Raw genomic sequence first — 14296 nt, forward strand, 5'->3', positions numbered from 1 at the left:
TGACAAACTTTAGATTTGTCGTATTGTGGTTTGAAAGTGCCTTTCCCCTTTTCCTGTACACGTGGCTTGTTTTTCTTGTTGCCCTTTTACTTGCCTTTGAAGTTGTTTGGTCGATTAGTCGTCGTCGGTCTGGGGCTCCTCCTTGACGATGAAGATCGTTTCTGCCGGAGTTGGCGATGGGAGCGGCGGCGTCGCGCCGTCCCTTGTCGGGCACGGGCCGTACCCGTGGACCGGACAGTACACGCCGTCCGTTGGCGAGTAGAGCGGCATAACCGGCGGTTCTGGTGCAGACGCCATTCTTGGGGGAGTCCAGCGACGACGAGTCCAGCGGCGACGAGGCCGCCGAGGTCCTTTGGTCCAGCGGCGACGAGGCCGCCGAGGTCCTTTGGTCCAGCGGCGACGGCCAAGGTAAGTTCGCCGGCGGTGAAGTGCTCCGTGGCATAGGAACTCGAAGAGATTAGTGAAGATCGGGGGCAGACCGTAGATTGCCATCTTTTTCTCACCTTTCTTCTTCTCTGTTCTTGTTCTGTGATTCTTCTCGCTCTATTCTTGCTCTGTAATGGCAGAGTCTAGCGTGCGTGATACCGTGTTGTGAAATGAATGAGAATGAATGATTGTGTGATCTTTCCATTGAATGATGTTCATATATATACAAAGAGAAGGGACACCAATACATGCATTGATGTCCTAAGTTTTAGAAAAATTAGGACGTGAACGGTTTCAAGGTTAAATGCCTAATTAACTAATGATTGATCATAACTAATTATTCTCAACAATAATATAGAGTGTCAATTTTTGATGACACAATGCGTATACAGCATTTTCTATATTTTACAATCTCTTTCATTAACAGTGCCTTTGGCAAATAGAAAATCATGAAAAGGCTCCAATATTATTGCTTGTTTTAACAACAGTATTGTTGGAAGGCTACTTGGAACAATAAGTTTACATCGAAAGCCCAACTTTGCCCTTAAGCCTATGAAAGAATGGTTTGTGATATGTATAAAATTACAAGGGACAGGTTCATACTATTGTACAAAGAATCCTATGGAGCTAACTCACATCAAAAGGGTTGAAACTCTACAGTGTGTTAACAAGATCTCTCTAGTCTGCCGATGTAATATACAGGGCATGGCGACTTACTAAGCCCGAGGAAACTAGATCTGATGCCACCATTTCTTAATTCAACAGTATATGTGATGAAACTTTTAATTCAGACATGGGCTGTCATCAGAAAGGGTTTGTTGGGAAGGCTGAGGATGCTGCAATCCATCCTCGGGCATGTCAAGTTCAACCAATGGCTTGAGCTGTTTCGCAACAGCTTCTTGCTGGAGTTTCATCTCTTCCATAACCATAGCCTCTGCTGCCATGCAAGCTTGTTCATCTCTAAAAGCAAGGGTCCACCTCCCATCAACAAGATACTTCTTTGCCTTCCCTTTAAATTTTTCTGGATCCAAAAAAGGAACGGTTGAAGGACGAATTCGTAAATGCAGCCACTTCGGATGTTTTTCGTCTGTTCTTGGCTGAAAAAAGGCCAAGAATTTCTGCATCAGATGTGTTACTCACAACAAATAAGTGTTGTCTTAATGCTAATAATAAGTATGTGGATAGCTTCGACAGGGTAACTAAGCAAGGTATTCTATGCCATGATAAATTCAAATACATACATCAGATCCAGCCAAGGGAGCAGTGACGCGAACAATTCCATTTTGTTTGAGAGGTAATTCTTCTAAAAGAAGAATCCACCCAGAGGATCCATTAGATAGAGCTAAAAAGCAGAAGTGGCGTTCTTTGCCCCTCTCGAACGCTATCCGACAAGGAACCGCATTAACTGCAAGAATAGCATCACCAACATCCAATGTATCACAAATATAGAGGGATTAAGGTACAAATAAACATACAAATTTCAAGTAAACTCGGACCTAAGTTGACTTCAAGTCCAGGCTTGGGCACTGAACCATCGAGACCTGCTGCATTTGCTCGCTTATTTACAGGCAGATCCACTGGAGAGTAAGTGGGTGGCTGATCAGTGAGAGTTTCTCCAAGACAGAAGAGTATAACTTGATGCTGTAGCACAAAACCCTGAAAATTATCATCACAGTGAGAATGCTTACTAGATACGGAGCATATTAGATAATAGTGCCGGCATTGGGACAGCAGCAGCTACCAACGCAACAATATAACACTGAGAGCCAATATGCTCTGTTCCAACACTGACTGTATTGTTATTACAGCTATGGCAAAATGCAATTATTCTAAGGTTATGCTCTGTTCCGAGAGAACGCATGACACTAGTACAACCCATCAACAGCAATAGAACCAACAAGCTGGTCAAGCGATCCTACATACTTTTTATTCACAAGTACAATTACCATGCATGAATAATGTTTTGGTAAGCACGAGCACACCAAGTTAAAAATAATTTTTGCAAACAAAATAAGGGCATTTTTGTGTCACTACATATTCTCTTGATGTAAAGAAAACTAATCCACTAGTCAAGCTTAACAGTTGGGATTAAACAACTTTATAATATGAACAGGTCCAGGGAAGATCAAGCCAATACCTTAACCATCTCATAGATTCTCTCCGCGATAGCAACAGAAGAATCACCTGTGATACAAAGTTTATAAATAATTACAATGTACGTCCATAGTTCTAAAATACAAATTAAGTTAGCATGATCAATGAGTTCCGACCTCCGAGTGAGCAAGGATCCAAGGGTGAAATAATAGACTTGGATCCTTTTGGTGGTGAAGATGCCTCAATTGCTAACTCCAAAGAAAAAAATAGAGAGTATTAGGACAGTTCTCATTTGCAACACACATAAAAATACAGAACTTCAACTCAAAATTGAAATCCACCTTTCTTGCAATTCTTCCAAGCTTCTCTAACGATAGGAAGAAGCAAATCACACCAGCATCCTCCAGATTCTTCCAAAAGCTTTGCACTGCAATCCTTGTGTGAAGCCTACAAGAAGCAAGCCATATCATCAGCATGGCACAAACAAAAGCATGTAACATATCAACACAACTGATCTGGCTGGTTCAAATATATCAATGGTTTCAGCCATGACATGGTTGGACCAAAGACTATGCAATTCCAACCACATATGAGAAAGGCATAATCCATACACATGATGGATTTCAATTATTGTTCAGTACGTAGGGAAGTTGTGCAAATGAAAGAGTTTGAGAATATCTAGATTAGGACTGCTGGCAGGCAAAGTCTGGTTCAGTAACTTGACCAGACTGAGCAAGGTGATAAGCATTTAAATATAGTCCACCGAATCAACGATGGTCCTAATGAAGAGGTGGTCTACCAGAGTCGATCCTAGCTCTGAAAACTCTCACTTTTCTAGTACTCGTGGACATGGTCATCTCTATACATGTGTGGACAAGGTGGGGGATGCAAATACTACAAAACAATCATCTTGCAAGAAATTAACTCTTACTCCCACCTTCAATTTATGTTTTCGTTAGATTTTCAATATGTCAACTGAATCAAGCATTAGTATTAACATTAGAAGACAGTGAGAAAAATTAGCACCAGCAGACGATGTTACTCCAAAGCCTGGACCAAAAACAAGCAAGAATTCACAAGTTCCGTGAAACCAGACACCCTAACCTATGAGACTACTATGTGCCAATTATAGAATCATACAAACACACAGGCGCACACAAGAACATACCATTAGGATTTAGGAAGGAGACACTACTATCTCTGAACCCCCATCGACAATATCAAAGGAATAATAATGCACTATGAGTACCTTTAGCCGTTTTAAATGAAACGTAGTAAACTCTTCCTCCCCATGAGGCAGCAGTTGTCTAAAAAGCCAGCCACCAACTAAGCGAACATCTGCATTTATATTAGACCTGCAGAAAAGGGCAACCAATGCATCGAGCACCTACAAAACAATCAGTGTGCAGAAAAGGTTGAATTAGTCTGTTCTTGAATCATAGTGAGCTAAACAAGAAAAACTGGAGAAAAAAAGGATAATTAGTTTTCCTTTTTGAAAAGTATACTCCAGAGGTAACTGAATTTGGTAATGTGTATGTACAAAGTTCAACAAGTAAACCTGATATCTATGAACTTTGGAAGTCATTTGTCGTGGATGAAAACACTGTAGCCCATATTTGTTCTGTGGAAAAAGATAAAGAATAGTAGTTATATTAACGAGAAGAATATAATCACTGAAAGAATACAGATGGAATATGATAAAAATATATTCTTAGTGCCCCACTTCTAAAACCAATTTTAATACATTATAGTACCCATCTGATAAAAAACAAATAAGCACATGTTCCTGGATAGAGTGTCCTGCGACTACACTTATCTTCTGCGGGTGGATTAGTGGATGTGACAAGTGACAACAACAAAGTGGTGAAAAGCAACCCTTGACGCGACCTTGATTTTAGCATGGGGCCTCCACATAACCGCAGTTTTGCCAAGTGGCATCATATTGTGGATAGAAAAACCACATATATACAGAAAAGATCCCTAACCCACCATGATCCTTCACATCTCTCTTGACGTCCGAGCTGCCTCGGCTCCCCTCCCTATAGCGCTCCGATTGTGGCTCCTCTCGTCGTGGGTGACCAGCATTACTGCTACCCAATAGCGTAAAAGAAAGAGGTGGGGCGAGAAGTCATCAGATAGGGTTTGAGCGAAGGGAATAGCAAGGCTCACCCTCATGAGCACAGGCTCACCCTCATGTGCACAGAGGAGATCTTCAATTGGAAGCAAATAGAATCCTTAATTATGGAACAAAGAGGGATAGATAACTTCCTAATATAGGCAGGTAACTTTCAAAGATATGCCTTCTTTCGTGGTCGCAGAGGTTTACCCGTCTGCCCTTTGCAGCTTAGCCGAGGGCCACAGGGTTACCATAGGTATCCATACACTATATGTCTGGCTCTTAAAGCGTCTGTAACAAAGCTTAAATTTTCCATTCTGAGTAATAATCTGGCACCAAAACTCAGACGGTGGAGGGTTCAGTCATCGAAGCACACCTAATATAATAGCATTTTCCCAAGAACATAGTTAACCATATAATTTACAGTTCAAACTCAAAAGCGTCAAACTTTTCTTTTTGTTTCTCACAACACTGAGAATGGCCTTAAAATTTCAAAGGTCAACTTAATTTCATAGACCACTCACTGTTTTGTTTGTAGGAAATGGAAAGGGCAGGCTTTTATGCCCAAAACCATGGTTTTGCACCTTGCGTAAGTGAGACAAGAGGATAATTATGGTTGTTCTTATATGACAGGGTAGTACACTGTGGACTCAAAAGACATGCTGAAAAGTAGCAGATTGAGATAAACCAAAGATGATTATGTCCAATGTTTGGCGAAAGAACCAGCAGTATACCTGAAGCTTTCTTATATAAATATCAAAATCACTGCAGATGCTGTCATCTGCAAGACCGCTACTGGATGCAAATAACTGCCTTTCAGCTATATCTTCACCAACCAAAGCTTGCTACAGGTGAAAATACAAGTGTCAGAAAATTAAATTAAAATGCAGCACCATAACCATGTTTTGAAATACAATCCAAGATGATCAAAATGGGGTTAACACCAAAGTTTTGATCCTCCAATAACAAAACACAGTAAACAGGACCAATACTTAATAACAGAAAGTTGTGAGACAGGTGACTTTAACCAATGAGCATTATCCGATTTAAGTTTGGGTACAGAAAATCAGAAACTTTTGTAAGATATCTACTCCGTAATAAACTACCTATGCCAGCAACCATGTGTCAAATAATACGTAGCGTTACCAGTGAGCCACCTTTGCACAGACTCAAAAGTGTGCAGCTGGCATCTACATACATGGTTACCCTCAAAAGGCAAACTGGTATCAGATACAGACACGAATCAAATACTCCCAGAAATAGCATCACAATAGCAGTACTGGTGAATACACTATTTCCAAAGAAATCAACCTGGTAATTAAATTGCTGGTTTTTCCAAAGGCAGTACTGGTGAATACACTATTTCCAAAATAGCAAGCAAACGGAAGTAAAGAGAACTCACTAATAGAAGCTTCTTATGCTGCTTTCTTTGAGGCAAAATTCCAAGTGCATCTAGCATTGATTCATCAAGTTCTGTAAACCCAACATGTACTCTAATAGTTATATATTCCAAGCAGCAATGATAATGATAATCAGATAAGAATCAGTTAAAGATACCTTTTGTCTGCAACAATGTAGCAAATAAGCACAAAGAACCCAAAGCTTGGAAGTTATCCCCACCTGTGATATATGATAGCAAGTGTTCCCTGAAAATAAGGAAATAAACTCATATACAACGATCTGAAATGTGAAATTCTTTAAGCATTACACCAACATCAAACAATTAAGCAGCTCTAGATGTATTCCCACATAACGAAAATGTGCATCGCAGTGCCAATATAGCCACGGAAAAGGTACAGCATAATTACCCATCGATAACATCTACAATAATTACAACTATTTCCAGCAACAAAAAGGTGACATCCTAGGTTCCATGCAAACAAACTATAAGTTCGCCAACAACATATTAATGAATATATAGATTGGCTATACTGAGAACATATGAATAGACTAGTTGCTGTTTAGTTCATTATATTATTTTAATTTTTAACCTAACAAAATGTTTTTCATGTAAGGGATTCGTCCTCCTTCTGGACTGTTTTTCCTTTCATTTTATTGGGCCATAATGTTTAGAAAATCCGGTGCTAATTGTATATAGGACTTTGCTAATTGGAATCAGGAGATTAAATTAGATTTTGGAGGCCCTAATTTTTAAGCAATTCCTAAGAAAAGGAAGGAATCCTTTTGTTGTCCTCGCCTTTTCCTTGGATTCTCTTCTTTCGCATGAGATAGAAATAAAGAACTTTCTACCCATTAACCATAACCCTATTAATCACCATGTACCAACTTTCTACCCATTAGGAATTTATGAAAAATATTTTTTGGCGAACATTTTCTTATAGTGCTCCTCAAAGAAGACTTCCTAGAAAAAAGAAAATAATAGCATGGAAATTATATTTCATTTCATAACCCCTCTGGCTTAAATAAACAACGAGTCTCCACGGCTATTACATGTTTCACCATGTTTTATGTGCACCACTATACAAGGGGAAATAGAAAATATCATACCATGTATGGAACAAGTACAATAAGAAAATATCACACAACTTAACCTGGATGGAACAAGTCCAATAAGAACTCCAACTAAGGAGTTTGCATAATAAATACGCATGTACAGCAACAACAGTATACCTCAGAGTGTTGCCTTGGCAGAAATCACTTGGTGATGGATGATCAGGCAAGTATTGCAAATTTGCAGAAGACAAAGGTGTCAACTTGTCTTCGTGTGTCTGATCCGCTGCAGATGTACTACTGACCTGGTTGTCAGAGATGCCATGACCGTGCCCAGAGATACAACCATTAGGTGCCCCTTGCTTCCTATCAGGGCAATCAGGCTGATGGAAAAGAGCAGCAGCAACAGTGCTTGCCATATCCTTGTCTTTAAAAATGTGAAGTATGCAGCAGAGCAGATACATTGAAGTACTGACACTTATCAATAATTCCTAGGGAACAGAAATGAAACATAAGAAATTATCCTAGTTGTCAGAACAATATAAGTGCAAAGGTATTCCTCGTTATACTCACAGTGCTCTGCCTTTGCAATGATGGGAGTACGATCCGAAATACCAAAAGTTGCAGGATATTTTCAGTGATGAAATCTCCTAGATCAGGAATACCAGAAGACATAACGTCACTGAAATAATACAGTGCATCTTCAATTTGCACAATTGCATCTTCAATGGAGGCCATTGCCACAGAGGAGCTTGCATTCCTACAAGTCAGAATACAGACGGAAGACTTAAGAGTTGCTTCTCAAAAGTTGACATCTCTGAACCTATTATATACCAAGCTTACCGTGAAGAACGCACAACCAACTTATCCAGGTCAATGCATTGCTTTTGAAAATGCTTGACCATGTCAGAGAAATAATCTGATAGTGGCACACGCGAAACAAATCTGTTAACAGATTCATCTCCAACTGAAACAAGAATTGCACGATAAGTAAAAAAGTAGAAAATACAAGTGCATGTATAACGGAGCTATAATATGCCACTGAGGCCTTACCACCTACCATGGTAGACATTAAGTGTCAAGGTACGTATAGCAACTCGTATCATGCTATCCTCATGAAAAGCAAACTTTAAAGCCTCGACATATAAAGGAAAGGAAATGACCTCATCCTGCATATCACATAGAGAAAATTAGTAACAAGGAACCTACAGTTCCTATAGAGCCAGCCTAGCTCAACTAATACAAACTTTAAAAAAAATACTTAAAAAATAACGATCCAAGAAACTTTATCCTTGTTTCCTATTTTATTGTGGGTTTGATAAGAACCCTTTTTGCTTTCTTGATAAAAAATCGAAAAAAAGCGTTTTTTCTTTTTTCTATAACCTGCAACCTGCTTTTTTTATTATAACAAGTCCTATATGGAAATACCCGCTAAAGAGAAAATCTATCTGATTGCCTCTCGGCCCATATCTATTTTTCAAAATAAAAAAGAAGAATTTTCTTCTTTTTTTATTAACATTAAGAAAAAAGAATATAACTAAAATGGAATTGGCAATATAATTTTTATAGACTTTTGAAAGAAAAAAGAAGGTTTTTTGCAATCGTTATTTCTTGCTTCTATCATATCACGGAAACCGTTCGATTTGGAACGGGGAGAGATGGCTGAGTGGACTAAAGCGGCGGATTGCTAATCCGTTGTACAATTTTTTTGTACCGAGGGTTCGAATCCCTCTCTTTCCGCTCCCTCGTATCATTTAGGACTTTCTTGATATTACAATAGGATTGCTGGCATCGATGACATATTAACAATCTTCCAAATTGTGTCAAAGAAAACAAAAACATGGACTGTGGCTAAGGCCCTCGATGTGCGATCATGAATATCAGACATCCAATGTGCCCTAGGCACGATGGCACCAGGCAGGCCCGAATATGCATAGCACTCTACCCTCCAACAGTTTACTTAATCCACGCTTCCTGTAAAAGTGTTATCCTGGTGTTGGAACATAAGGATATATATGCTGGACTAAACCTATCTAAACTCCCTCTGTGAGACTAGTGGCACCATACTACTGGGTCGGGGTATTACAGACCAGGCTTTGGAAACATGCAATCACTGCAGGTTGCCTGCCTATTCTCCTGGCTGGCATGGCATGAAGCCCTCTCCTAGCTCAAATCAACGGCTCAACCACCCGCCGTTTAGGATTTCGGGAGCTGGTGGTCCTCCGTGATACTGTGGCGCGCCTATTGGCCAGGGCAAGGGCCTCTCGTAGATGATCCCATCGACCGCTTACTGCATTTGGAAGAACCATAACAGGTGCACTTTTGACAGGGGCGCCATGACGCTGCCAAACTTCTGGAGACCATAAAAAGCTGAAGCAAAATCTTGGCCAACAGAAGGCACGGCAGGAAGATACGTTCTACCTGACATTGGCATCTAACATAGCCTTCGTGGCTTTGCCTATACGTAGCTTGTACATAGCAGGGAGATGTCAAGCTTTGAAGCTTGCTCAAAAAAATAATTTTGCAGTTCAGTTCAATGAGTGTAGCATTTAATCTGAGAAGGCCTGTTTGGAATTGGCAGCTAGGAATTTTCCCTATTCTACACAACACAGAAATGATCCAAAGAAGAAGGCAAGGAAACACAACACTGTTAATTTGTATGTGTAGTGAAAGGAAATAGAAAAATACATTTTTTGTCGTCACAAGCAAGGAAATTGTGTTCTTGTTCAACTTTCCACTTATTGCCCTTCAAGAGAGAAGAATCAAGTTAGCCAACACATAATGATAACCAGTGGCCACAAAAAAACATGATGTAAGTAATAACATTACAAACCGTAGAAAGGATATGTAGTATGATAGCATCTCCTCTATTTGAAAATCATATGAGTAAGTTATCAAGAAGTTGATATGTTCATTGCTGAAAATATAGTCTGTACAAAAGTGGAAGATTAGATCATTCAACCGTGCAGTATTGCAACCATAGCAAATATACTGCAATACTGATGAACTTACAAACTGAATGTTCATTTCTTAAATTTTGGATCATGATACTCATCGTCTGCAGCAGCTGTAGTGACACTCTGGATAGCTTAGAAATTCTCAGAATACGAGCAAATTCACCCATGATCTCCTGCTCCATGAAGAATCTGAAACATATTTCAATTACATAAATAGATACCCTGCAAAGTTCCTACACTACAGGCTGGTCACCTTCCACTGCATAGCCGATTAAATGTGCTATCACGTACTATGTGCCTTTGTCTAATACTTACTCGAAAAATGATGCATCGTGCTGGTCGCCGTATATCATCAGTTCCGCAATTGATCTCAACGCTTCAACCACAAAATCCTTCATAAAGCATCAAAGCTAATGGATCAACAGAAAAATTCATTAAAAAAAACTTAAAATAACGAGGATGGCCAGCTTGCACTACCTTATTAGCTTCATAAATGACATGAACCTTTTGTAGCTGCTCTGTTAGATACCTGCAGCAGGGGTCATGTCTTAGGATTAATATGGAAGAACCACACAAATAGAAGAAAAAAACAACACTCTAACATATAGCGTGAATAGAACCAAGATGAAGAAGTTCCGACTTAGTGAGCAGCACAAAGAAAATGTGGACTTTGGTTTTCAACAAATATCAAATGTACACAGTAATTATTAACCAGAAACACAAACCCTAATAAGATCGAGGACCTTCTTGGGTGAGGTTTTTGGCACAAAAAAGGTGTAAAATACAGGTAGATTTTCCATGCCAGCCCAGAAGGAGATGGCTAGTTTTTTGCTGGGCTGAAACTGACTGTTTGCCTAATAACCTTGCCGGAGAACACTAGTAGGTGCCCCCCCCCCCCCCCCAATTCTTATACAAGGTAGGGGAGACACCGCGAGGGGCGAGGCGACACGGCAAGGGGAGGTAGGGCGGCCATGCCTCCAACACCACCTGGATTCTCCATTGGGTTCCCAGTGACGACTGAGCTCATCCAAGCCAACACCAGGCCCCCTATTATGAATTTGAATGCCTCCTCTGCGGGACCTCAACCCCGACATCCTCTGCACCGTAGCTGACGCAAACCTTCTTCCTCTAATCTATTCCATTATGACGAAAGGCTACAGTGGCAGGTTGCTCCCCGACCCCTCCACTCAAGGATATGTGGTCTTCCATCTTCCTTCCATGTGAGCACTTTACACCTTCTAACCTGTTGAAGGCAAGCACATTTGAACTTGTTCCTTGGTCATGGAGGAAGCAAGGAAATCTGTTTGTCCCTCCATTCTTCTTGAATGTTTTTCAGCTGTCTTGCTGATGTGGCCCGACCTGCCATGTTATCTGTGTGCGCTTTTTTTGTTTCTGTGTTGTTTATTACTTCTGCATGGAGAATGCAGAATGAAGAACCTGTGCAATCTGAACCGCTCTCATGGGACATTGAGCAAATGCGTATCAAGTCATGCAGATTCAGTTGCAGTCAATTTGTCCATGGGCAATCATATGTATATGATTTGAGTTGCATTTTTGAAAGAAACTGCTCCTACACAATTTTATTCTTTTCTTTATGAATGTTGTAAGCTTCTGGTAACAAATTAGCAGAATTAATAACATATTGCAGATTCTGAACCTCCAAGGAGCACTTCCAGAGGCTCAATCTGCAATATGATTGGGGATATGCATCTGTAATTTCTTTAAACTATAGTCAAATGATGCAATTTGAAATGCTGGTTTTATGTGTGGATTTGTCGTCTGGGTTTTACCTGCGGCATTTAGTTATTTTAGATCTCTGTAATATACATCGGGCGTTCACTGGAACATGTTGATAGTTTAATGTTTAGCTCACTGAGAAGTATTAAAAACTGGTGTTGGGTATGTGTATGCTTAGCTTGCTCAACTAGCCCAGTTTACTAGCAGGCAAGCCACCCTGTGTACCCAAACACCATTTTAAGAGGGAAAAGATATTCAGTTGTATTCAATGTTTTTTTAGTGCACAGTAGCATATGAGGGTAAGTTATTTACACATGGAGAACTTTATAGGGTTGCTAAGCAGGGACTTGGTCGTTTTTTCCAGCAGATTGACTAGACAAAATCTGTAACCAAATACTTGAAGAGAAAGACAAGTTCAAGTTATCTATATGAGTGAGATTTGTCTTTCTTTTCACCTGCAAGTACATGCCTTATATTAGCAAACAGAAAAACTGGGGTTTATTATTATTTAGAGACAATTGTCGCTGATAACAAGAACATAGCAGCAAACAAACTTTACATGCCCAAGTGGAGACTAATATTGCTGAACAAATAAGAATTTTAGTTGTGCGCTTAATCTGTGTATGTATTTCATATGTTTCTTCCTTTGCAGATCGCCTAGTACAAAAAGATCTGTTATTGTCATTAATCCTCTGAGCTCTAAAAATTATGTGAGAGAAAAAAATAACTCCATAGATGTTTTATATTTGTCCAACTTGTTTTTCTCTATTTACAAATGCAAAAGCAATAAATAGATGAAAATATTTTTACTCTCAGTCTCAAGGAAAACTGTTAAAGAAACACAATCTTTTAAAGCTAGTGCACATTAGCTCCATGCTACAGGACATCATTTGGTTAACTTGGATAAGTTAACAGCCTCCCTTGGTCTTCATTCATTAAAAAAAATGACTACCTATACTCCTGTTGCAATGATACGCATCATCGGACCAGTTCCGTCGCACTAAACCAAGCTGAACAACTCTGAAAATGGTGAGAGAACCTTGTCAAAGGTCATGCAATTGGTTCCCGAGTGAGAAGCAATTGGCGGCCCAAGTGTCCTCCCGCTTTCCCCAACCCGATTAGAATTGAACAGAACAGAACAGAACAGAGGCGAGACTTTACACAATCGTTAAAGCGGCACAGATCTGCAAGCGGCGGCCTCCGAATACCTAACGAGACTGGGAAGGAGAGAGGGGGGCACACACCGGAGCTCTTCGATGGAGAAGCGGTTCCTGGTCCGCCAGAACAGCCACATGGCCGCGAATCCGCTGCGCCCAGCGGCGTCGGCGTGGGGGTCGAACGAGGCGGCGCCGACGTGGTGCGGGGATCCCTCACCCTGCGCGCCCCACGGTGCCGCCGCGGCAGCAGGAGGAGGGGGGGCGCATCGCATCCGCGGCGGCGGCGATCGCCGGCGCTCGTTGGGGGGAAGGATCGGGAACTCACTTTTTACTTCTTTTTTTTCTTCGCCCTCTTCCGCTGGGTTTTCGCTATCTTTTTCGCCGCCCGGTTGCGTCGTTTGGTTGTCGCGCTGGCTTGGCTTCCCGCGAGGTTGTGCTATGGCCGACGACACGAGGCTGCAGGCGTGCAGCGGACGTTGTACGTTTTCCGTTTCGGTTTTCCTTCGTACGGGAAGTCTTTTTTAGGGCCTGATTGGGACGTCGTTTTCGGGTGCAATACCGGGTATTAGCCTGGGCTGTAAAAGAATACAATCCCAGCTTGCTGGGCGTTTTCGTTTTACTTTCCGTCCGGATTTAGCCCATTACACGCGAGAAGATTTACGGATGTGGGAAGACCGGAAAAGAAAAACGGGAGGAGAAGGAAGAGGGCGACCACGCCGTCGGGATGGGAGAGATCTAGAAAACCCGCGCCGCCGGCGACGAGAATAGGATCAGGACGCGTTCTGCTACGGCTCCGACGGCGCTGGGTGTCGGATATCAGAGCGATTCCGGCGGCGCGAGGCATCGGCAGCAAAACGGCTTCCGACGGCGTGAGGCGTTGGCAACCGGAGCAGCTCCGGCGGCGCAAGTCGGCGGCGAGGTTAGCTTCCTGGCTTCCCGCAACCTCCGCCGCTCCCTCTACCCAACCTCGGTCACCGACGGTGCCTGCGGCTTGCCGCGTGAAGATGAGATTTTTGCTTCCTTCTGCCTAACGATGGGATGCCCAGAGAAATACCTCCGATCCAATCAACGGTACACGAGCTGAAGAAAATACCTTTGTATTGGAGTGGTATTTTGGGGGCCTAGTATAATACCCCTGTAATGAGTTACGAGGGAATATATTTCCCATGCTCCCAAGCGGGGCCTTACCGATCACCGATCAGAGCCAGTCAACTTATCACACATGGCTCATGGCCGTGGAAATACGATTTTTTTTGTCTTTCTATAAAATCACACCCGTGGATCATTGTAAAAAATGCTCACCGAAACACATCTAAAAAATGTCCTATGGAGTCCCAGCAACCGCCACACATGACACC

General features: G+C 41.5%; 1 protein-coding gene and 1 non-coding gene across 3 annotated transcripts; one reads left to right on the top strand and one right to left on the bottom strand.

Annotated features, from left to right (window-relative positions):
• Positions 1-866: 866 nt before the first annotated feature.
• Positions 867-13392, bottom strand: LOC100843426 (protein TRANSPARENT TESTA 9). 2 transcript variants are annotated; one of them, XM_010241450.3, is made up of 21 exons: positions 13026-13392; positions 10522-10573; positions 10360-10436; positions 10100-10233; positions 9921-10017; positions 9776-9833; positions 8148-8256; positions 7931-8054; positions 7661-7847; positions 7268-7578; positions 6194-6282; positions 6039-6088; positions 5371-5481; positions 4079-4141; positions 3770-3907; positions 2862-2967; positions 2697-2768; positions 2564-2610; positions 1923-2082; positions 1668-1831; positions 867-1523 (listed from the first exon to the last, which is right to left on the bottom strand). In XM_010241450.3, exons 1-21 carry the CDS (start codon positions 13208-13210, stop codon positions 1209-1211), a joined length of 2649 nt encoding a protein of 882 aa, XP_010239752.1. In that variant the 5' UTR covers positions 13211-13392; the 3' UTR covers positions 867-1208. The 2 variants fall into 2 exon arrangements, with proteins under 2 accessions (XP_010239752.1, XP_010239753.1); XM_010241451.3 differs by having other exon boundaries at positions 6039-6109.
• On the top strand, positions 8740-8827 carry TRNAS-GCU. Its single transcript has one exon. It is a non-coding gene; the product is annotated as a tRNA-Ser (tRNA).
• Positions 13393-14296: the final 904 nt, after the last annotated feature.

Source organism: Brachypodium distachyon, chromosome 5 (assembly GCF_000005505.3).
Source record: "Brachypodium distachyon strain Bd21 chromosome 5, Brachypodium_distachyon_v3.0, whole genome shotgun sequence".
In the NCBI taxonomy this organism is placed as follows: Eukaryota; Viridiplantae; Streptophyta; class Magnoliopsida; order Poales; family Poaceae; genus Brachypodium; species Brachypodium distachyon.

Coding starts and splice junctions, on each gene's coding strand:
- LOC100843426 (XM_010241451.3), bottom strand. CDS start 13,210: ATGCGATGCGCCCCCCCTCCTCCTGCTGCCGCGGCGGCACCGTGGGGC. Junction 8,257..9,775: donor TGCTTGTGACGACAAAAAAT/GTATTTTTCTAT, acceptor TGTGATATGCAG/GATGAGGTCATTTCCTTTCC. Junction 7,579..7,660: donor CATTGCAAAGGCAGAGCACT/GTGAGTATAACG, acceptor TCTGTTCCCTAG/GAATTATTGATAAGTGTCAG.